This window comes from Podarcis filfolensis (assembly GCF_964270895.1).
Source record: "Podarcis filfolensis genome assembly, chromosome: 10".
NCBI lineage: Eukaryota > Metazoa > Chordata > Lepidosauria > Squamata > Lacertidae > Podarcis > Podarcis filfolensis.
In genome coordinates this window covers 9,018,567-9,042,555 of record NC_139612.1, presented here as the reverse complement: position 1 = coordinate 9,042,555, position 23,989 = coordinate 9,018,567, and the positions used below count along the sequence as shown (strand labels likewise).

Below are 23,989 nucleotides of genomic sequence, written 5' to 3'. Positions count from 1 at the left end.
TCATCATCTTGTTATGATTTGTATAAGCATGTGGGTTTTGTTGCATATACAGCTGCCTTTCTGATTTCAAAACAACCTAACTTCCTAGGAATATACGAAAGATGTCTAACTTTCCCTTGTTAATCAAAATACAAGCACTGTATACATTATAAAGTGTTGGATCCAAAGCTTAAATGATCTCTGGGCCATTTTGCTGATGTCATTGTAAAAAAACCTGTGCATCAGATCTATCCAGTTAAAATACTATCACGTTCCAGGAGCCAACTTGGCATTAAGGCCAAGTATGAGAGGACATTCTCTATCAAAATACTACAGCATATGCAAATCTGTTTACCCTTAGCTTCTTGTACAACTATGGGAGAAAAATGAAGACTCAGCACACTGTCCAAGTTGCACAGACTGACATTCTCAGAATCTATAAGCTACAAAAGATATAAATTATAGTTGTACCTTAGTTTTCGAATAGAATGCGTTCCAGAAGGCCGTCTGACTTCCGAAACGTTTGGAAATCAAGGTGCGGCTTCCGATTGCGCAGGCGCGCCGGAAACAATAGCGGAAGCTGCATCAGATGTTGGGCTTCCAAAAAAACCCTTCAAAATCTGGAACACTCACTTCCAGGTTTCGATCGTTTGGGATCCGAAACGTACAAGTACCAAGGCATTCAACAACCAAGGTATGACTGTATATCCTAAACTCCTCTTAATGCTCCTCCCTTGTAACATTCAGATGATTTTTTGTAATATCCATCCATACAGCAGCAAAGGAAGTTAAAATCCTCCATCTTAATTCTGAGTATTGGTTTAAGGCACTAAATGCTTTTGTTTCAGCCTTGGAAAAAATACCTTAAAACAGGAATGGGGAACTTGTAACCTTGCACTACAGCTTCCATAAGCCCCAACCACATGGCCAATGATCAGGGATGAAAGCAGTTGTAATCCTGGATGGTGATAAGGGTTTATTCTAATGAAGAGAATATTGCAGATAGGGAAATGTTTTAAGGAAGCAGCATGAATACTGAGGATCGTAAGCGGGGAGTGCGCTGTTGTCTTAAGTCCTGCTGGCGGACTTCCTGTAGGAATATGGTTGGCCACTGTGAGAAAAAGATGCTATTCCAGATGGGCTTTTGGCCCCGATCGAGCTGCTCTTTTTAAGCTCTTAATACTTGAGAGGAACAGCATCAGATGGACCACACTTAAGCCAAGACTGCCTGTATGGATCACACCACAGATATTCAAATCCCTACAAAGTTAGTTCCAGGTTCTATACTGATAAATACTACAGATTCAGGAACTGCTTTAAGAAAGAGTACAGCAGCATCAGCCTCTCTGCTCAGTGGCACAATTTGGCAATTTTAGACTATGGCTTCAACAGTCCTATTGTGGGCGAGTTTTTTTGATGGTAATGTGTTTTCTTCTTTGGCGATCACTCGTAGCTGAGTAAGATTGCCTTCCATGAACACGGTTTTAACAGTGAGTCCGTGACTGTGGAAACCAATCCTGGATCCACGCGTCCTTCCACAGTGGTGACATAGGTTTCCGGATGGGAGTTGATCACGGTGAGGATTTGCTTGCGGTATCTCCAAATTTGGGAGAGATGTGTACAGCTATTAACCAAATGACAAACAACAAAGCCAGTGGACCTGATGGGATACTTGCCGAAGTCTTCGAAGTGGATAGAACTGAACTGATACAACAACTTCACAAGCTCATCTGGTAATGCGTACCACTTGCTTCAAAGTGTGGTAAGCCAGCCATGGTTCATTTGGAGGCCTCTGTCTTTGTTTTGCTGAGGGCGGCCTCCACTTCTGCCCAAAGTCCTTATCTGACAGCGCTACTAGCTCCACCACATCGCCAAGGGTTACTTCAAAGAACTGTGTTAACTAAGGGGGAAGGAGAAGGCCAAGCCACAATGCCCACACCATTCGCACGTAGCAAGACCAATAACCCGAGAGAATGCTGTCATTTTACTGTTTTGCTTTTTGTATCTTTTACTCTCTCTCTCTTTTAGTCTTTTAAATTGTGCACCGCCTAGCGTACATTGCAGTATGCAAAAATACAGTGAACAATAAACTTTTACTTCTTGATTATAAAATAATCACAATACCCAAACATCCTTCCATGTTTGTAATAAAATTGTGACAGCTTCCGTTTCCAAATTAAATAAGAGTTAGACTTCAGGGCACTTTAACACTGGTTCGACCAAACAGAAAAATTGAAATAAACTTTTGTTTCGGGCTAAAACTGTTTCAATGTCCTAATTTTTTTTTTTCATGAAACATCTTTAGTTGCCATTCTACAAATGATGCCATCCAGCAGTGTGCCTATTTTTTCTTCCTGTGGGGTTAGCTTGTACAACTGCAAAGAAAATGGAATAGTCACTTTCCGGAGGAGCAAAATATTGTCCAGTTTTATAGGTAAGTTGAAAAAATGGGCACAGAAATCCTATGGCAGGCAGAAGGGAGAATCCAAAGCATAGCTACTATAACTTCCAATGCCCTGCTAGAGCAAATAATAAAATCTTAAGAGTTGCAAAATTGGAAGGGCACATGAGGATCATCTAGTCCAATCCCCTGCAATGCAGGAATCAAAGCTGGGGAGGAGACAGCTAGAGTGGAAATAAGTATGGCAGCTCCAAGACTGTCATATTTTTTCGCACACTTCTTAGGGGAATGGGGTGACTTTTGATTCTATGAATCCAAAATCTCCCTTTATTCAGCCCCAACTTGCTTCTTCTCTCTCTCTCTGTCCCCCCAGTGCCAACATAAGTTTCAGAAGTCTCCATGGCTGAATTGAGAAGTTCTCCAGGGGTCTCCTGGGGTGGACCTCCTTTTCTACTTCTGGACCTCCCTCTACACCCACAAAAAATGGCAACATCAATGGCTGCTGGGATGTCCTCTTGAGGGACCATGGGACTGCACCCTAATGTACTTTGCAGTCAAAACTCTCAATACAGAGTGGGGAAAATGTAAGACACAAAGAAGATTAAGAAAATGTAGAGGGGTATGCTTGCATTGCTAAGGATACTTAAAGGTAAAGGTAAAGGACCCCTGACAGTTAAGTCCAGTCGCAGACGACTCTGGGGTTGCGGCACTCATTTCGCTTTACAGGCCGAGGGAGCTGCCGTTTGTCCACTTCCGCAGACAGTTTTCCCGGGTCATGACTAAGCCGCTTCTGGCGCAACAGAACACCGAAACCAGAGCAGCGTACCTTCCCGCCAGAGCAGTACCTATTTATCTACTTGCACTTTTGGGGCATGCTTTCGAACTGCTAGGTTGGCAGGAGCTGGAACCGAGCAACGGGAGCTCACCCCATCGTGGGGATTCGAATCGCTGACCTTCTGATCGGCAAGCCCAAGAGGCTCAGTGGTTTAGATCACAGCGCCACCCGCATCCCATGCTTAGCTGGGGGGAAATCCCACTGGATTTAGAGAGCTAAATAAATGTGTTTAAGATATGTCCATCTATCTCAGAAGTGAACACCCTGTGGCACAGTACAAATTGAATTTCAACTCCCATTTGCCACAGTCCTTTTAGTTGGGGCTGTGGGAATCTGGAGTCACGGGTCTTCCGCCCCCCCCCCCCCCGTATTAAAAGTAATTGCAAAATTACAATTACAAATTGTAATTACAAAGCAAAAAAAATGCTATATTTTGCCTTATCTCAACCCTTAGCCCGGGACAACGTTATACAAACCTTTTTAACTTTCTGTAGGTCTGTTATTTTGGGGAGATCTGCTAAGGGGACTTGCTGGCCTTCCACTTGACGTATTACGTCGTCCAGATTCACGGTTTTCTCTTGGTCTTCAACCAGAACAACAAGTACGGCAGTGTCACTGTCCGAAATGCCAAACTTTCTGAAGGCATCTGAAATCTAAAACACAGAATTGTGTGCTCTTATGTACGTCAGTCACATCCTAGCAACCCAGAGCCTCTCACAAAACATATTTTCCCATTTATTTGGTTCCAAAGCTCTGAAAAGATTAAATTAGTTGTTAAATGTTAACTATCTCACAAGATAAATACTTACAACAAATGTGGGCATATTTTATCATAGGCAGTTTAATATTCATTCATGTGTTTTCAAGTCACTATATGAGGGACATGAAGAGGATATTAATGTCAGATTTAAAGAATGATAAGCTGTGTCAAAGCAAGAGATGGGCAGGAGTGGTATAAACTTCTTGTACGGTTATGGGACTTCTAAGACCCTTAAGTTGACACATTCTATGTAGGGATCCTGGTGGTGTAAATACTGTACATGATAACCTCTGGTTGGTTTTTGTTCTAGTATTACTGCAGGAAGAGTCTGGAGGAAGCCCAGGACACATTGCATGTGTGGGCTGTAGAGAAGACCTGCACAACTTGTAAACAATCAAACAAAATACTATCAAACAGAAATTCAATTCTCCTGTGTTTTTGCTACCCACCCAGGTCTGTAAGAACAAGAAAGGGAGCCAACAAGGCAAAATACATGGCTGGGTTATGTTTTCCTGGGATGATGGGGGTGTCACAAAGTGTCCAGGCCTGTACAGGAAAGCCTGCCTTCTTATAGGTCAGACCTCTGTGAGGATTCTCAAGCCAAAAGAAGAGCCAGAGAACCAAGAACACTGTTTCCTACAGTGCTTGTTTACTGGGGTTGGGGCAGATTATAGTTGACAATCAGAGGCAATTCCTGAAAGGGAACAAAAAAAAATTGTATCCATAAAATTAGTATTCAGATTACATATTTTATGAACTCAGTACAAGGGCAACAGTTGTGAAACCTAAGGCTGAATGCTTTGTTAAGACCTTGTTTCAGTCTTGCAGAGAAGAGGGTGGCTTAGTAAGAGGGTATGTGTGCAGGCAAACTGATGGTCAGGAAATATTTTGTGCGGTGAATAATATACATAACGCCTTTCAATTAGCAGCCTTCTTCGGATACAAGCAAATCTTATTTCACTGTTACAGTCAGGAGGTCCTGCTCAAATGCTTCCCATAGGCACCTGTTTGGCCACTATGAGGCCAGAATACTGGACTAGATGGGCCTTTTGACTTGATTTAGCAGGGCTCTTATTGTGCTCTTATTGTAAAAAAAAATAAAAAAAAATCAGAGCATGCTGTAGGCAGCCATCTTACATTATTGTTCGGGGAAAGGTTGAATATTATTTCAGCGTTAAGAGTTCTTGTCTTCATTTTATTGATCTTGTAGAGATGTACAGCTTTATTCGTTGCCACGAGTAACTGAAATGGATCAACAATCTGCCAAAAAATACAGAATAAAGTTTGGTTTCCAGGGGTAGGCCTCAAAATAGACCCACTGCTTTCCTTAGCTCAAGGAAAAATATACTTTAGAAATGGCAAAGAGCAAGTTATGCCATCAATTAGATGTTGAAACAAGGAGCAAGGGGGTGGGTGGGAATTTTGCACATTGTAAATAGCTTTGGTCTATTACTAAAACCATGTCTGAGGTCTAAACATACAGTAGTAGCAGTACAAGTAGATATTTAAATGAAAATTAAATTCACACATCACATTTCTACCTGGGGAAGCTGGAATCCTATTAATACAGCTCTCACTATCTTGTAAAGAATCAGAAAAAAAGCCTTTTGCAGAGAGTATAGCAGTATAATGAGAAGAATATTGAGAAGAAACAAAGAAGAAAAAATCATGAGAAAATGTGGATAAACATTTTGAAATCCTGAGGAAAGTGAAAACTTTTCTAAAGCTCTTCTCTCACCCAGATGTGAAATTTCTATTTCGCAGTTTTTTTTTTTAAATGAGAAACTGATCTAGCATATTCAAAATGGTTTAATATGAGGACAAATAAACCAAAGTCCAAATAAGAAACAAAAATACAGCCAGTAGGGCAGTGCTTCTTAAACAGTGGTTTTGGGCCACTTTCAGGCAGCCATCAGCATCAAAACATATCTAGTATTTCCTCATTTGTCTGCCCTACTCACTAGCCATGCCAGCACAGCAGTTCCCTGCAAAGACATCTGGGAGACAGAGGGAGCCATAGAGATCAAACACGGTTGGCTTGAACCAAGGATGGGTAGAGAACAAACACACCCATTAAAGTCCCCATTCATTTTACTTTGTGTTCAGCAAAACACAATGTTTCTTGGATGCAGGAAAGTTGCTACAGAAAGGGCAGAGTGCCCCGGTAAATGTTCTATCCATTCTCTCATACAACCTTTCACAAGTTTCCTGAAAAATCTGTACCTTTGTCCAACTGGGCACAGTTAACATTCTCCCTTACCTGCTCCTACCTGAATAGCAATCTATTGCCTTCTCCTTCATATCTAATACAGCTCCTGAAACTCAGAATTTCACACAGGCAGGAGTGCAATAGCTCTGTGAGTTTTGCAAACCTTATGTTACCACAGTAATGAATACACAAAAAAATTATTTGCTCACCATTGCAGGATTAATTAATGCTCCATCAATAGCTCCTTCCATTGCTTTTTTTCTTAGTGTGGCAGCATTTTTCACATCATTAAACAGGATAAGAGTAACAAGGCAGTCAGGAAACAGTTCCAGTCGATGTGTTAAACACTGCATCTTGCAACACAGCAGTATGCTGCTTCTGAATCAGTCAAACCTGGAACATTTATAAAAAGTGACCAATGGGTATTGTTGCTACTTTTGTGTTGCTCTTTGCCTAGCAGTTTTACTTACCGTATTTTTCGCCCTATAGGACGCACCGTCCCATAAGGCGCACCTGGTTTTTTGGGGGGAAATAAAGGGGGAAAAAAATTTTCCCCCAGGAGCGGGGCTGGGGCGGGGGAGGCTCGCCCGAGCTTCCCCCGACCCCAGCCCCCAAACAGGCAGCTCTCTGCAAGCCGTGGGAGCCCAGCGCTGGCTCCCGCTGCTTGCGGAGAGGTCCGCGAAGCCTGGACGCGCTGAGCTCAGCGTGCGCAGGCTTCAGCATGCAGGCAACTCTCCGCAAGCAGCGGGAGCGCTCCCGCTGCTTGCGGAGAGGTCCGCGAAGCCTGCATTCGCCCCATAGGACGCACACACATTTCCCCTTCATTTTTGGAGGGGAAAAAGTGCGTCCTATAGGGCGAAAAATACGGTAATTAAGCTTAAGGCTACATTCCATAGAGACGTTTCAAAAGTTGTCAAGTCTGCACAAGATTAGTATGAACTTGGCCTAGTGACCGTGTTCCATGTCAGCAGCTGGAATAATAATAATAATAATTTATTATTTGTACCCCGCCCATCTGGCTGGGTTTCCCCAGCCACTCTGGGCGGCTTCCAACAAAGATGAAAGATACACTAAAATGTCACATATTAAAAACTTCCCTGAACAGGGCTGCCTTCAGATGTCTTCAGAATGTCAGGTAGATGTTTATCGCTTTGACATCTGATGGGAGGGCGTTCCACAGGGCGGGCGCCACTACCGAGAAGGCCCTCTGCCTGGTTCCCTGTAACTTGGCCTCTCGCAGTGAGGGAACCGCCAGGAGGCCCTCGGAGCTGGACCTCAGTGTCCGGGCAGAACGATGGGGGAGGAGACGCTCCTTCAGATATACTGGACCGAGGCCGTTTAGGGCTTTAAAGGTCAGCACCAACACTTTGAATTGTGCTTGGAAACGTACTGGGAGCCAAAAACCGAATTACTTTGAAAAGTTTATGCTCTAAATTTATTCTGATTTAAGCAGTCTGATCTTGTTAAGTACACAGGGTTTATGTGGCCTGCCATTCTTCGACAAAGACACAGTGCAAAAATGCAAGACATGCATCAGCTTTGGGAATATTGCTCATACCAATTTTTATAGTTATATTGAGCTTTTCTGCTTTAAACAAAAATGTATGACTCATACCCTCTCATTGTGCAGAACTACAATACATACATGACTTTCACGGCCAAACCAGCATTTAAAAATACGTTGCATTTCAGTGTTTATACATTTTGGCTCAGCCAGTCATTATTTGGAGTTGTCGTTGACCCATTCTCTGGAAAACCCTGCAGATGCTGGATTCCAACAGCCATACTGTGTTTTTGTAAAGGCAGCCTGAGTTGTTATCACTGCTTTTTTTCTTTTACAAACCATACACAAAGTGACAGCAGATCCACACACCCCCGAGTTCTCTGCAATGTGCAGGGACTTTTGTGCTGGACAGAGTCTGTTCACAGAGTGAACTGGTGCATAGTGTTTCTTAAAAAAAAAAATCTACAAAATTCCGTAGAAATGTTATTGCTTAGAATAAGAGACACTCATTATGGAAAGAGCTTTCAGAAGTGATGGGTCAAATGAAATATGCTCCTCCCGCCCTCTCTCTCTCTCTCTCACACACACACATCCCATCTGTAAGCTTAAAAAATGTTTCCAAATGTGTTCTTGAACTTTTCACTTGACAAAGGGATGATTCTGATGCAATATTTGCTGTTAATGGTCAATCTTTGCTGTCAATGAGGTCACTTTTTAAGTAAATTCCATAAATGAATACCTTCAGCACTGGTGATCCAATTAATTTTTCCGAGATGATCCTGTGAGTAGGATCAGTGAGTCACAGTTGGTCCTGTGCAGAAGCAGATAAGCAAAAACAACAAAATAAGATCTTAATAGTCAATTATCTTTCTTCTACGTATGTGTGCACAGCCAAGGGGTGGGGCAGGAGGGTCTTTTGGCCTGTGGCCTCAAATTTAGACCCTTGTTTATATTCTGGCATTTAACAATTTCTGCAACTCACCCCCCACCTTGCACATCAGATCAAAATGCATGGAACCTCAAGATTCAGGGACAGTCTACCTCTGAATAAAGTGACTGGCTGGCTGACGACAGGAAAAGGATGTTCGCTCTCAAACCTCCTTAGGGATGTCCTAAGGAAAAGCGGGGCATTCAGAGTTCAAACTGAAAAGTGTGATGGCTTCTGTAAATCCCTTGAAAATAGGAACCTTTGGGAGTGCTATAGGAATTCTAAGATCTCAAATATAGAATAAATGTTGATGATTGCACGAGGTAAGCACGCATACCTAAGTATACATAAGTATACGAACCACGTGTCTAAAATAGTACAGGAGGGCAATCCAAAAGCCATCTTGGCTCTCCTAAATACTGCAAATATTTCCTCTGCCTCCTTAATCTCCCCCTCCCCCCGCCTGAGAACAGGTAAGCAGATAGCCATCAGGGGAAGTTCCTGAAGGGATTCATCTCCTATATCTATGAACCTCCTTAATTGTCATTGTTTGCCCAGCTTGAGGGATGCCTGACAGGCATCCTGATGGTCTTATCAAATGCTAATGTTTTTGTGTAAACTGGAACTATGTAAAACTTGCAAAATCCTGAGGATTTGCCACAGGAACCCCACCTTAGGTGGGATGTAATTTCTGACTGTTTGTAGAGGGGATGTCCTTCTCCAGCCAAAATGCAAACCCTGAAAAGAGAGGTTCTAGGTCTCTCTCGCCTCCTTGCTAGATCCGCCTTGGTTTCCACTGGATCCTGCCTCCATCCATTCATCTCTGACTGATCCTGGATTTAGGGGTACTGGGGAGTTGGCCAGCAAAAGCCAACCACCCCTATTTTTGCCTATATCAGGAGGGTCTGCAATCTGCACACAGGGAGCTCACGTGTGACAAGTCCCAGCAAAGGAAAAATGGATACAAAAACTTATGGAATATGCAGAAATGGGGTGAAACTTACCGGAAGAATAAGAAATCGAGATAATAATTTAAATACTAATAATAATAATGTAAATGGTTTACTGAATATTTACAGATTAATAATAATAATAATTTAAAATTTAAATTATTATTATTAAATATTATTAAATAAAATAATTTAAAATAATAATTTAAAATTTTAAACGATGATGCTGTCAAGGAGCTACACTCAATATGCCAGCAAATTTGGAAAACTCAGCAATGGCCAGAGGATTGGAGAAGATCAGTCTACATCCCAATCGCAAAGAAGGGCAGTGCCAAAGAATGCTCCAACTACCGCACAATTTCACTCATTTCACACGCTAGCAAGGTTATGCTTAAAATTCTACAAGGTAGGCTTAAGCAGTATGTGCACCGAGAACTCCCAGAAGGGCAAGCTGGATTTCGAAGGGGCAGAGGAACCAGAGACCAAATTGCAAACATGCGCTGGATTATGGAGAAAGATAGAGAGTTCCAGAAAGACATCTACTTCTGCTTCATTGACTATGCAAAAGCCTTTGACTGTGTCGACCACAGCAAACTATGGCAAGTTCTTAAAGAAATGGGAGTGCCTGATCACCTCATCTGTCTCCTGAGAAATCTCTATGTGGGACAAGAAGATACAGTTAGAACTGGATATGGAACAACTGATTGGTTCAAAATTGGGAAAGGAGTACGGCAAGGCTGTATATTGTCTCCCTGGTTATTTAACTTATATGCAGAATTCATCATGCAAAAGGCTGGGCTGGATGAATCCCAAGCCGGAATTAAGATCGCCGGAAGAAATATCAACAACCTCAGATATGCAGATGACACAACCTTGATGGCAGAAAGTGAGGAGGAATTAAAGAACCTTTTAATGAGGGTGAAAGAGGAGAGCGCAAAATATGGTCTGAAGCTCAACATCAAAAAACCGAAGATCATGGCCACTGGGCCCATCACCTCCTGGCAAATAGAAGGGGAAGAAATGGAGGCAGTGAGAGATTTTACTTTCTTGGGCTCCATGATCACTGCAGATGGTGACAGCAGTCACGAAATTAAAAGACGCCTGCTCCTTGGGAGAAAGGCGATGGCAAACCTAGACAGCATCTTAAAAAGCAGAGACATCACCTTGCCAACAAAGGTCCATATAGTTAAAGCTATGGTTTTCCCAGTAGTGATGTATGGAAGTGAGAGCTGGACCATCAAGAAGGCTGATCGCCAAAGAATTGATGCTTTTGAATTATGGTGCTGGAGGAGACTCTTGAGAGTCCTGTGGACTGCAAGAAGATCAAACCTATCCATTCTTAAGGAAATCAGCCCTGAGTGCTCACTGGAAGGACAGATCCTGAAGCTGAGGCTCCAATACTTTGGTCCCCTCATGAGAAGAGAAGACTCCCTGGGAAAGACCCTGATGTTGGGAAAGATAGAGGGCGCAAGGAGAAGGGGACGACAGAGGACGAGATGGTTGGACAGTGTTCTTGAAGCTACCAGCATGAGTTTGACCAAACTGCGGGAGGCAGTGGAAGACAGGAGTGCCTGGCGTGCTCTGGTCCATGGGATCACGAAGAATCGGACACGACTGAATGACTAAACAACAACAACAACAACAATAATTTTTATTATTTATACCCCATCCATCTGACTGGGTAACAGATAAAAACATTTGCCAGGATTATTGTAATAACCTGCCGTTTCAAAAGAGTATATATTTAAAGAATATGAATAAATGAGCACACTGAGTTAATTTATAATACGCAGAAGATATTGAAAATAAAGTTATGGAGCCGCAGAAAGAGGGGGAAGAAAGTCCAAGTTTTGAAATGTCAAAAGGACTGTAAAATGAGTGAAAGGTATAAAGCTGGTGAAATGTATAATCTTGAAAGTATAATTTTTTAAAAAGAAAAATGTTTGTAAAATGAGTGAAAGGTATAAAAATGGGTGAAATGCGTAAACTTGAGAAGTATTTTTTTAAAAAAAAAAAATTTAAAAGCTCACACGCGACACGGAAGCCGTTGCACAAAGTGTGGCAATAACACACACACACACACACACACACACACACACACACACAGCCTTTCAAGGCGAGCTTGACAAAAAAGGGAGATATTCGCCAAGCGCCCGGCCTGGCTCTCGGAGGAGGGGCGGAGAGGGTCCCCGGCAGCCCCTTCCCCGCAAGGCTCGGCTTGAAGCAGCGGCTTCCCCCGCCTGAGAGGACAACGCCGAGCCGGGGGTTGGGCGGCCGCGCGAGGCAGCAGCGCCTCAGGCTTACCGGGCTCGCCTTATCCTGAGGCGGCGGGCGGGCCTCGCGTTTCTTGCCCGGTTCCCCTCCCGGCCCCCGGCGCCAGCAATGGAGCGCTCCGAGGCCTACTACTTCTCGGCGGCGCTCAGCTGCGCCTTCCTCGCCTCGTGCCTGCTCTTCTCGGCGCTCAACCGACAGCAACGCTCGCCCTACATGGACGAGGCCTTCCACGTCCCTCAGGCGCACGCCTACTGCGAGGGGCGCTTCCAGCAGGTAGGTAGGCCGCGCGAGCCGCTTGGGCTGAGGGGATAACCAAGCCGCCTCTCTTTGCCACGGCCGCCTTCCTCGCCCTCTTTTATCCCAGGCGACTAGAAGGGTTTGTTCGGGGGCGGCTAGGTCCAGGGGGGACGCGCCGGGCCGCAGCTGGACTACAACTCCCATCATCCCTCGGCGTGGCTCTTGAGGGCGGGGGTTGATGGGAGATGGAGTCCGACGAGTCCTCCCTCCCTTCACCTGCTTTTAAGACGCACGCCTTGAGTCAAAGCTGAGGGGTAGTTTGTCGGATCTTGTAGGTTTTAAACCTCACGCACGTACCTTTCCATTTATGATTTGCAGGGCATCTGCCAAGGGGTGCAGGGAAGCCTATGCTACATAATAATAATAATAATAATTTCATTATTTATACCCCGCCCATCTGGCTAGGTTTCCCCAGCCACTCTGGGCTGCTTACAGCACATTAAAAAATTGTCAAGCATTAGATATTAAAAATTTCCTGATACAGGGTTGCTTTTAATGTTTAATAGGTTATTGTATTTTAGTGTTTTGTTGGAAGCCGCCCAGAGTGGCTGGGGAAACCCAGCCAGATGGACAGGGTATAAATTATTATTATTATCATTATTATTATTACTACTCAAGCCCTGCAAATCTGAATTTGGCCATCAGGGTTTAGAACTAGGGTTGCCACTTTTGTTCTGGCAAAATACAGGGCGGGGTGGGGCAGTTGGGTGATTATCAGTGCTTTTCCTCCTTTAAAAATGTTTAGGGATACTCTCATTTTCCTACTCATGTTGAAATATTGCCCCTCAATGAGGCCAAACTTAGATTCACAAAACGTTTAGGGGTATGCATCCCCCCAGAAAAAAGCACTGGTGGTGATGATGATGATGGTGATTTTCCTCCCCCAAGTGACTTCAAAGCAATCCATTGCCATCTATTGCAGCCTTTTAGGGTGGCCCATCTGGAATTTGTCGCATGCACACACATACACATGAATTTGTAGATCTGTCCGTGCTTAAATGCACAGCTTTTCAAACATGTGCCTTGGGAGAGGATCTCTAACTTGGCAAAGAGAGGGGAGGACCTGAAATGCAGGACAAAACTGTTACCGATACAGGATGTAAAAATTTACCTTGAAATATGGGGCAATCCTGTACTATACAAGACAGGTGGCGAAGGACAACTTCTGATATACAGCTATGAGAACTAAATCATGTGCATAAAAGGGCTGCTTTCAGTCTGCAAAGCTCTTCATGTGTTTCACTTTCCCAACGGCACCGCAAGGTCTTGATGGTGCCCAGTTGTGTCCCATAATTCTGATTTTTAAGGTAAGCGCTGGGGCTCAAAGTGCCCCCAAACTGTACCCTTTGATACGGAAAGTCCACCCCCAATTCCAACCCTAATTGGTGAGGAACTGTACAATGCAATCTGCTCATGTTCAGAGACTCCTCCCTTTGTAAAAATCAATTTACAAGTTTCCCGTCTGAGCCCTGGCATGGGAAACAGATTCTGGAGCTGCATCGGTGCTGCAATTGCAGTTCCTTAGAAACTCCATTCCCCCCCTTTATTTGTGCAGCCCAAGGGATTACAGTCCTAATCTTTCTAAATCCTTCCCTGTCCACTTTACTCTCCCCCTCAACTGTCCCCAGTAAGTCTGCAGCAGCAATCTGTGCGCCATCATACATGAACATCGAAGCAGAGCGCATTAACAACACAATTCTATACATGGGTATTCAGAAGTAAATCCCATTGAGTTCGATTGGGCTTACTCCAAAGTAAGTGAAACAGGATTGTTGTATGAGGCAAAATTCCTGCCAACAGTTATTTCAAAGACCCACTTAATTTATACATAGGCTCCACCTACAAGCCTTCCTTCAGAAATAATAGCATAATTTCAGTGGCAGCTTACTTATAAAAAGGTATATGCACTTAAAAATGGTATGTACTTTCATTAAATGGAATATGCAACATCAGTCAGATCTTTCTTCACACCCAGTGACCATTCCCACGCAAATTGCCACTTTCCTGATATAAGTAGCAATGGGTAATAAATAGAATAATCGTTAGACTGCACAAGTTATTCTCACCAAAAACAGAATGTCTAGTTGCCATTTTGGGGCAAGACAGCTCTAAAGTCATATTTTTCAAAAGATTGGCTGACTGCGATTGATTATCCATTAAGCATCTGGCTAGTTCTGATGAAACCTTGAGCTAGGTTAAGAACTTTGGGAACTTAAAGAAGAAAATTCACTTTATCCAGGGACAGTCTACATATATATTGGCCCATTCCTACCTCTTATGATCAATGGTGATCAGTTGATCAGCACTGAGGGGGAACCCTGTTTGCAAAGGAACAATGAGGACCTCACCTTATGCAGCCAGTTGCTAGCTGCACCCATACCTCCATCACACGTGACATCATATATATGATGCTGGCTGTGGGGCAAAGTGGCAGCTTGTGTGAACTGGGCTCAAGTGTCAAATTTGGACCTGTGCCAGCCTAGTTAGGCCAGCTGGCTGGCAGTTCCCCATTGCTGCCCAAATAGCTTTTATGCAGGGATTAGCACATATAACTTTTCTAGCCTGTTGCAACTGTTTGGCAGTAAGCATGCAATGATGCAAAGATCGGCTTTACATGGAATTAGCAGTTGGGATAGTCAGAAAGGGACAAATTTTTATAATACGTCAGGGAAAAAACCACCAGATTCTTGGCTAGCGGTTCAGAATGAGCTATCAGAGACATTTCAGAGATGAAACCCAGTTGACTATATGAGACAGCTAAGAGGATGCAAGGGCCAGTTCATCCATAACACTAGATCATGATTTGGAAACAAGCCTTAATTTGTAATTTCCCAGCTTGTACCCAGCGCTGTTTGGCATTAAGGGTTAGCCGACTCATATAGTCGAATATTGACATATCAAATTGTATAGCATACAGTGGTACCTTGGGTTACATACGCTTCAGGTTACATACGCTTCAGGTTACAGAGTCCGCTAACCCAGAAATAGTACCTCGGGTTAAGAACTTTGCTTCAGGATGAGAACAGAAATCGTGCTCTGGCGGCGTGGCGGCAGCGGGAGGCCCCATTAGCTAAAATGGTGCTTCAGGTTAAGAACAGTTTCAGGTTAAGAACGGACCTCCGGAACGAATTAAGTACTTAACCTGAGGTACCACTGTATAAGAATCAGCTAAATGGAATTCAGTTAAGATGGAACTTCGTCTTCTGTTTAAACAAAAATTCTAAAACATGACTTTGGCAGACTGCGTCCTTAGCAAAAAGGGAAAAAAAAGTGACACAAATGACGTGCATTTCATTTTCGAAACTGCCAATGTAATGTGAATTAGGAATTTTCATCTCTCTCCCAAGATGATTAAATTTCCCATATACCTGGAACACTAATTTCTGCACAGGGAGATGTACAAATCTCTGTTTCTAATAATAATAATAATAATAATAATAATAATAATAATAATAATAATAATAAAAAAAAAAAAAACATGAGAATAACAGAAAGAGGAAGCAGGAGTTTAATTGAATTCATTAATTTTGCATTCTGTTTTTCTAATTATAAAAACACATTTCTGAGCTGTTTAATTTTATTGTCTTTCTGTTCTCTCTTTTTGCAGTGGGACCCCATGATTACTACACTTCCTGGTTTATATTTGGTGTCAGTTGGAATTGTGAAACCTGCAGCGTGGCTCTTTGGGTGGTCTGGAAGCATAGTCTGCTCTACAGGAATGCTCAGATTCATCAATCTTCTCTTCAGCATTGGGAACTTCTATTTACTATATTTGCTTTTTTGCAGGATGCACCATAAGAAGGTACAGTGCAAATGTATCACACTTAAAAGAGTGTCATTCCTATACACAGTAGCACCATTAATGTGTCAGAAGCTTGGCAAAACTCTGAACTCTTCCATTATGATGTAGCTGCATTTTATTCTGTTTCTGCAATAACATTTGGATCTTCCCAGCATCTTAGATTATGTTGCCTTCCTGTTTTTCTAAATGCAAGTACTTTTAGAAGTTTTTTGCGCACGTGGCAAGCAAAGACTTATGCATGTGCTTAATATTACACCTGTGACTACAAGTCACATTGGTCTTTCATAGGCTTGTAATGCAGTCATAAGGACTTTTAAAGGATTTTGGGAGGGTTTACACTATGTTATGTTCGGGATCTTAGGAATATCCATTTTGGGTGCAATCCTATACAAGTCTACTCAGAAGTAAGAGCCATGTATTCCCAGGTAAGTGTTTATGGGAATCCAGTCTTACTCTTGATGGGTCATTTGGTCAGAAATGTGGTTTTACTAGGGTTGCAGCACTTGGTAGATTAATTGGTTAGGATTACCAGTTAAAAAATAATAATCGAAAAAGTTATCCCCTTCCATTAATCAGGCAGCGTATTTTTTAAAAGAAAAAATATGGTTCTAAATTTTAAACTCATTGAAGTCAGTGAGATTAAGCACACCCAATTCTCTGTTAGATTTAGGCCGTTATTTTTAAAATACAAATGCTTATATAAACTGCAAATTACAAACACCCTCTTAGAACAGGGATTCTTTGTGACTGTGAGAGAAGGGGAAATCCATTTTTTTAAGAGGATGCCTACTGTGCCATATGTGAGACCTCCCAGTATAGGGCAGTATATAAATTCGAAGAAGAAGAAGAAGAAGAAGAAGAAGAAGAAGAAGAAGAAGAAGAAGAAGAAGTGGTGCATCACTTAAAAACAAAAAAGCATGCTTCTGCTTCAGAAGTATTGTTTTTATCAATGCATGATTTTAATCAGAACATTAATCAAGTGAAATGCACTTGATTAAAGATGATTTAACTTATTTAATCAGCTCGCAGTTCTGTTTTTAGCAGTTGAAATCCTGGAAGTTACCTTAAAACAAAAGGGTTTGCGACAAAATGATTTGAGATGCCTGTCCAGTTCAGTGGTGCTTGCGCAAACGAAGTTCAACGGTTGTCCATTTTGTTATTAATTCGTAACGGAAGCGACACTCCTAATTATTCTTTTTCGTCGCCCTTTCTAGGCTGCCTCTGGATTCCAGAGAATTCTCTCAACCTTGACGCTCGCAGCATTTCCAACTCTTTATTTTTTTACATTCCTTTATTATACTGACACAGGCTCAACCTTTTTCACTCTCTTTGCTTATTTAATGTGCCTTTACGGCAATCATAAAACGTCAGCCCTGCTTGGATTCTGCGGCTTCATGTTTCGTCAGACCAACATTGTATGGACTGTGTTCTGCGGAGGAAGTGTCGTTGCACAAAAACTAAGCGAGGCCTGGAAGGCAGAGCTGTCAAAAAGCAAAGAGCAGAAGAACTCGCCTGCAAAGGGATCCTTTTCAGAACTCCTCAGACTCTTCAGGTTTCTCCAGGCCTACCTCATGTCACTTAAAAACCTAACCACTCTCTTTCTCTTGACATGGCCATACATCATGATGGTGCTGGTTTTCTTCACTTTTGTGGTCCTCAATGAGGGCATTGTTGTTGGCGACAGGAGCAGCCATGAAGCCTGTCTGCATTTTCCCCAGCTTTTCTACTTCCTTTCTTTTACTCTTGTTTTTTCCTTTCCTCACCTAGTAACCCCTGGCAAAATGGTCAATTTTCTCCGTTCCGTCCAGAAGCATTTTTTGCGATACAGCATCCTCGCCACCGTCTCTCTATTCCTTGTCTGGAAGTTTACGTTTGCTCACAAATACTTGCTTGCAGACAACAGGCATTACACATTTTACATATGGAGAAAGATCTTTCAAAGACACGAACTGGTGAAGTACATATTAGTTCCAGTCTATATATTTGCCGGCTGGAGTTTCACGGATGCACTGAAATCAAAATCTGTTTTCTGGAATTTGGTATATTTTTTATGTTTATTTGTTGTCACAGTTCCCCAGAAGCTATTAGAGTTCCGTTACTTCATTTTGCCATACATCATATACCGGCTGAATATTCCTGTGCCATCGCTTTCTAAACTTTTCCTGGAGTTGGCTTTTTATCTTTTGGTGAACGTGGTGACTTTCCATATCTTTTTGAACAAACCTTTTCAGTGGCCGAACAGCGAGGAAATCCAAAGGTTTATGTGGTAATTTTGGGCGTGTGGGATGACTCAATTCTAGGACTTTTCCTGCAGCAAATAAGAGACTGCAGGCTTTGAAACTCTGCCAAGGAAAAAAGAAACATTCTGGATGTTTGTAACTGGCAGTGAATGTGAAATCTGATGCACTGTTTTTGCAGATATTGAAAAGCCATTTTTATACAGTTAAAATCCTGGGAATTAATAAATATAAGATCAGGGAAATTAAACCACAAAAAACTAATGTGAATAAATTTGTTTACATCATGCTTGCTATGTTGCAGGGGCTATAAATCTGGGATGTTTTCAATATATCTATGTGTGTTCCTAGCCGTATGCAACAAAAAGATGGAAAACAGTGGCGTAGCTTATGTCCAATAGGTTTTCGATATGGTTCACTTACTGCAATGCGGCTCCTAAACATAGTTTTTGCTTGGTGAGGATGCCTTGTTCCTGCACTAGTGCTATCAAGAATTCAGATTTTACTACTTGGAAAGCATGTCTTCTCCAAAATGGGTCGAGTCTCACATATCAATATGTTGAAGCTCATTTGCAGGAACTGTTCACCATGGAGAAATTTACGCGTGAAAGTTAGTGGATGACGATTACCTTTACTGCAACCCAAATGAACCTGAAAATGGGGCCTCGGGAATAAAATGGCAAGAATAAAGAACACTGAAATCTACTGTGGGCTCGAGGACCACAGTTGATTTACACATCATGCAATTAACCTAATCTGCATGTCACTTAACATGCTGGATGCCAGGCTACAGCAGGTTAGCACATTCAACACATTCTGTATCTTTAAGAAGTTCTGATGAAAGCAATGAAGTTTAAAGTATAGCTGAGTATTTAAGGTTGTGTTCCTATGCACACTTTCCTAAGTAAGTCCCACTGAACACTGGGTCTTCCTTCTGAGCATGCATAGGATTTTGCTACAAGGTTTTAAGTCTAATAACTTATCAGAAAGTTCCATTGAACCCAGTAGAGTTGTGGTTTTTTTTTAGCATAAACACCCTTAAGACTTGAGTGGTTCAACCTTCCTTGTCTCAATGCCTTGCCCAACTTTTGCACCCTTTGCATTGATTCTGCAATGTTTTGAGAATTTTGTATCCATTGAGGATGAACAGGCAAGAATTTCCAAGGGCTGCCTCCATTTGTTCGCTTTCAGTGTATGCCAGCTCCCAAAACGTTGCAGAATTATCTTCCTTATTGTTTCTGTGCTTGCTTTTGCTGTTATTTTGTAATTATGGCAGCTGGAAATGTATAGTTTCTTTTAAAAATAAAATCACAGGTTCCCCATCTCTCCCCTAAGATAGAGCAGGGTATATACATTTGCCAGTCCATTCTGATGGCGTTCTTGTTATCTTCTAGTCAAATGGGCTCCGAGTAGTTCTTATGTGAAATAACAGGATGAAATTTAGCAATGAAAGAGTTTGAACTTCAAACCATTTCCAGGCAAATGCCATTAGATATCTAAATAATAAATAATACTAAAAATATTTCAAAAAAATCTGATTAACTTTAGTGGCTGATGTCCAGAGTACAGGGCTTCAGAATACAACATGAATTTTCCTTATTGGTTTAACAGGAACATCTTACGCTATGCAGGATGTGAACATTTTAAATTGAAACACAGGCCAAAAAGAATAAATTACTTAGCTTACTGGTTTAATAAAAATAAGATGCAGCTGAAGTTTCCTAATCAAGGTTCTTGGAGAAATAAACAAAGCAATAATGAGCTGTTTGTTATTGCTTTCAGCTAGCATAATGGTTAATAGCACTAATCTGCTTTTTGAGATGGATCTTGTGGGTTTGATTGGAGTCTTTTGGAAACGCAGTTCAGAAACTCAAAAGGCAATAGTACAAAGATAACTGGTATTGTTCATGGCTTCTATTAATTTTAAATGAAATCCGCAGGGCTTCTGAAATGATGCGCACAACTTACAAAAGATTTCAAAATGAGAATCTTCCTTATTATCACGAACCTTTTAAATTTACTGTTCTTCAGCGTGCCAGTATAACTGCCACTTGTGGTTAATACAAAGTTTTGATTCCTACTTCTTTATTCCCATTCCAGCCACCACTAGGAATAGGCACTGCTGGCACAGAGCATCTCTCCGTGCTGCAGAAATACAACACCGAACTTGCAGCTTCGAGTGCTAGGGAAATCTCTTTCAATAGTTGCGTGTAGAGTAACTTTCGCATATTGACTTCAGTTTCCTTCATTTTGGAGGAGTTTTCACCTCTGGGAAAGACTCATAGCTCAGTGGAAAAGTGCATATTTTACATGCAAGTCTCAGGTTCACTTTCTTACACCTCTAGTTAAGGATACTTTTGGAGCAGTGTTGGGAAGAGGTTCCAGAAGATAATGTTTGAGAGCTGTTGCCATTTTAGAGTAGTCCCTTTGGGACACTTTCTTTGGACTTTAAAAGCAGGCTATAAATTAGGTTAGGTTAATAAGCTAAAACAGTTCCCTTTGTTAACTAGCTGCTTTGAAAGCAGAAATCCAGGAGGTGAATGAGTCCCTATGTATTATCTGCATTCTAGAAAGAACTGCACCTGTTTATTGTCTACCTGTCATGTTGAAGACAGACAGAAGCTGTGGATAATAAGGCATGGCTGAAGTACCTTATGCTAACTGTGATTTCATTTTGTGAAGAACTTCTCTGTAGCTTTACATAAGTTTTATATCAGAAAATGCAATTGGAAAGACTTATAGCATACAATAATGTCTTAAGAAATCTATTTCAGGATACAGTTTTTTGTCCTAAACCAAGCTGCACATTGGCATAAATCTCTCATCTCTCAAAACATGCAACCTGGGCAGAGTTTCTTAACTGAAGGTTGTGTCACACCAGCTGTTGCAAAGTCCCTTCTTTGTGGCAAATTCTTCCCCTGCTGCACTGTGGCAGTATTGCACTGCGAAATGTGGACATGAATGACCATGTAAGAGGTATTCTTTTGGTATCAAGGCCTGCCATTTTTGTGTGATGCAATTACCCTGCAGCACAACGTGCGGGAAATTCAACCCAAAAGTAATCATAGACTTTGTCCCACACGGGGATCAAACCTGCAGCCTTGGTGTTACCAGAACCATAATCTAACCAGAGCTAGGACTATCTGCATAACTCCTAGTTGAGAAATCCCCCAGGATCAATTTAATTGTTTTGCCCTGTTTTGCAAAACAGGGAGACATATTTATTCAGAATTTATCATTTTATTCAGTGTTTAGCATGAGAAGAGTGAGCAGTGTTTCTCAGGGCTGGACTTGTGGCTATTTTCAGAGGAATAACTGAATTTTTATACCTTTTCCCTAACCCTTTAACAAACGAAGTACTTGCTAATTAGAGATGCCCCCTCTTCCAGATGTTTATTGTCAGCGGTTTTAAATAGATTAGATTTAAGATACGCATTCCATAAAAAAACCAACATAACCCTAAATTCTTTAAACAGCAAGGAAGAAATACTGGTTAACTAAATTCACAAGGTGGCACTGTTGAGCTGTCTTTCCTATTCATCTGTCTAGCAGGGTTTTATTAATCTTCTTTTTAGAAATTTTATGTCACTTCTAGAGTTATTGAGGTTAAAACATTTGAAGACCATCACGTTCTGTGATTCCCCCCCCCCCAGTAATTTGTGTTTATCTTAGTCTAACGGTGTGTTTCAAAAATCAGCTTTTCTTAATGCATTGTGAATATTTTTTTTTAATAGTATTTGTAGACTGCAGTGTTTAAAGCAGTAGAAATCCTGTTGAATTTCTAGAAAATTCCTGTACTTTATACTTAGGATAATCATTCTTTCGCTATGACAGGATTCATCTAGTTCTGTTACGGAAAGGAAGAGCACCGTATTGTTCAACTAGAGCAGAAGGCCTCTCTCTAAAATATTAATTATTTTTTAACGGTGGAGTAAGTTGGGCTTAAAAAAGATCTATCCTCAGAGGGCTTGGAGCCATCTGCTAGTTTGACTTTGTGTGTTAAATGTCACCTACATTCTGCTGAGGCGTGCAGAACCAAGGAGGTCTGCTACCCAGAATATGTACATCTGTCACATTTCCTTAATTCTCGACAACCACAACCACCTTTTCTTTCTCTAGATAGTTTCCTTTTGCCAACATATCACATAGCAATAGGTTCCCAGTATGTGAAGTGGAAAAGTTATCCTTGGGACAATCGCAGAATGGAAAGGCTAGGTGCAGGTCAGTCTTATCTATAGATAGTCAACTTTGTTTTGCAGTTAACTAACTCCCACCTTGGGAGGGACGCGGGTGGCGCTGTGGGTTAAACCACAGAGCCTAGGACTTGCCGATCAGAAGGTCGGCAGTTCGAATCCCCGCGACGGGGTGAGCTCCCGTTGCTCCGTTCCTGCTCCTGCCCACCTAGCAGTTCGAAAGCACGTCAAAAGTGCAAGTAGATAAATAGGTACCGCTTCAGCGGGAAGATAAACAGTGTTTCCGCGCACTGCTCTGGTTCTCCAGAAGCGGCTTAGTCATGCTGGCCACATGACCCGGAAGCTGTACGCTGGCTCCCTCGGCCAATAAAGCGAGATGAGCGCCGCAACCCCAGAGTCGGCCACGACTGGACCTAATGGTCAGGGGTCCCTTTACCTTTACTAACTCCCACCTACTGGCATTTAGGCTTGGTAAAGCAGACGATAAATTTCTGCAACCCGTTCTAGACAATACCGAGCTAGATGGACCAATGTCCTGAAAGCTTCCTGTGTCAAAAAATGAAAAGATAAGAAAACAGTCCTGGGATTATGGGCCAGGACTTTGTGTACTTGCCTCTTGCTTTTCTGTCTTGGAAGGGAAGGCGAATATGTCTCTCTCTGCTGGGCACAGGAGGAAACAAAAAAAAGTAAAATAGTGGCTTTGGAGAGATGCTGTGAATTGTGCCTGCAGACCATGAGTAGTGATATGACCAGGTCAACTAAGTTTGCACTAAGTATGAACCCATTTTACCTATGGGTATGCCTGATCCCTAACCACTAAAGGACAAAGTGGCTGATCAAACTGACCATAAGGTTTCTTTTCTGTGGAAATGTTTGGAGCGAGTTCTACAGAACGTTATAGAATGGCTATAACGTTATGTGGAGCTACCATGCGATAGGAAAAAGTAAGGGAACCTGATCCAACTTATCTATTGTGTGCCGAGAAAGAAATAGTTGTGTTCTTAATGGCTTGTTGTACATTAACCTGCAGTATAGAGAGTCCTGTGTGTCTTGGCTGCTGCATTTACTTCAATGGAGAGGGCAGCTCTGTGTGTGCAAAGGGGTGTATTTGTGAAAGGGGACGCCCTTGTAGGTTGTATATTTATTGCTGTGACTGCACTGCGTACACAATCACTGGTTTAAGATGCTGCTTTTTTGGATAGTTTAGGATGCCATATAAATTGCAAGGCAAGCCACTGGAGATGTCCCTTTATAGAAAAAAAGTGGCTCTGGGACTAGGTAGCTGGTCTCAATTATGAGAATGATCTAAATACACGATATATGAAACATGAAGGAATCACTTTCATGTTAAAGATGCCAAATCAAGACTGCTGTTGTTTGTGAGTATTTAAAATAAAGCAACTGCCTCTTCATTTTTAGGAAAATTGTTGGTTTTTAAAAATGTAACCTTGTGTCCTTTTGTTACATTATACATGTGCTTTCCCTTAATAAGTTTGGAACACCCGCATTATTGTGGGTGCGATGTTATAATAAAGAATTTCACTAAGGTGGCTGGTCGTGAGCATCTTTCATTTACATGCTATTTGATTACTGAATTAATGTAGTATCATTCTTCGGCAT

At 41.9% G+C, this 23,989-nt stretch overlaps 2 protein-coding genes across 11 annotated transcripts in view; one reads left to right on the top strand and one right to left on the bottom strand.

The window, feature by feature from the left end:
* The window catches only part of TPRKB (TP53RK binding protein), a 29,097-nt gene extending 17,091 nt beyond the window's left edge, over positions 1 to 12,006 (bottom strand). For 6 of the 8 annotated variants that reach the window (XR_014539425.1, XR_014539426.1, XR_014539427.1 and 3 more), the window contains exons 1-5: positions 11,871 to 12,006; positions 8,428 to 8,499; positions 6,394 to 6,577; positions 5,113 to 5,235; positions 3,692 to 3,868 (exon numbers count right to left, since the gene is read on the bottom strand). Coding sequence is in view for 2 of the 8 variants with exons in the window: in XM_083575385.1 (XP_083431511.1) it covers positions 2,268 to 2,354; positions 3,692 to 3,868; positions 5,113 to 5,235; positions 6,394 to 6,537 (531 nt within the window). In the remaining 6 variants the exon portion in view is untranslated. Of the gene's footprint in view, positions 1 to 1,940; positions 2,355 to 3,691; positions 3,869 to 5,112; positions 5,236 to 6,393; positions 6,578 to 8,427; positions 8,500 to 8,729; positions 8,905 to 11,870 lie in introns of those variants that run through there. The other 2 variants (XM_083575385.1, XM_083575384.1) reach the window with 2 other exon arrangements.
* Positions 11,949 to 23,919, top strand: ALG10 (ALG10 alpha-1,2-glucosyltransferase; the record flags this gene model as incomplete). 3 transcript variants are annotated; one of them, XM_083575257.1, is made up of 3 exons in its annotated part: positions 11,949 to 12,113; positions 15,745 to 15,939; positions 17,154 to 23,919. In XM_083575257.1, the coding sequence occupies 3 exons, from the start codon at positions 11,949 to 11,951 to the stop codon at positions 18,207 to 18,209; spliced, it is 1,416 nt and encodes a 471-aa protein (XP_083431383.1). In that variant the 3' UTR covers positions 18,210 to 23,919. The 3 variants fall into 3 exon arrangements, with proteins under 3 accessions (XP_083431383.1, XP_083431385.1, XP_083431384.1); XM_083575259.1 differs by lacking the exon at positions 11,949 to 12,113 and adding an exon at positions 12,316 to 12,408; XM_083575258.1 differs by lacking the exon at positions 11,949 to 12,113 and adding an exon at positions 15,350 to 15,448.
* Positions 23,920 to 23,989: the final 70 nt, after the last annotated feature.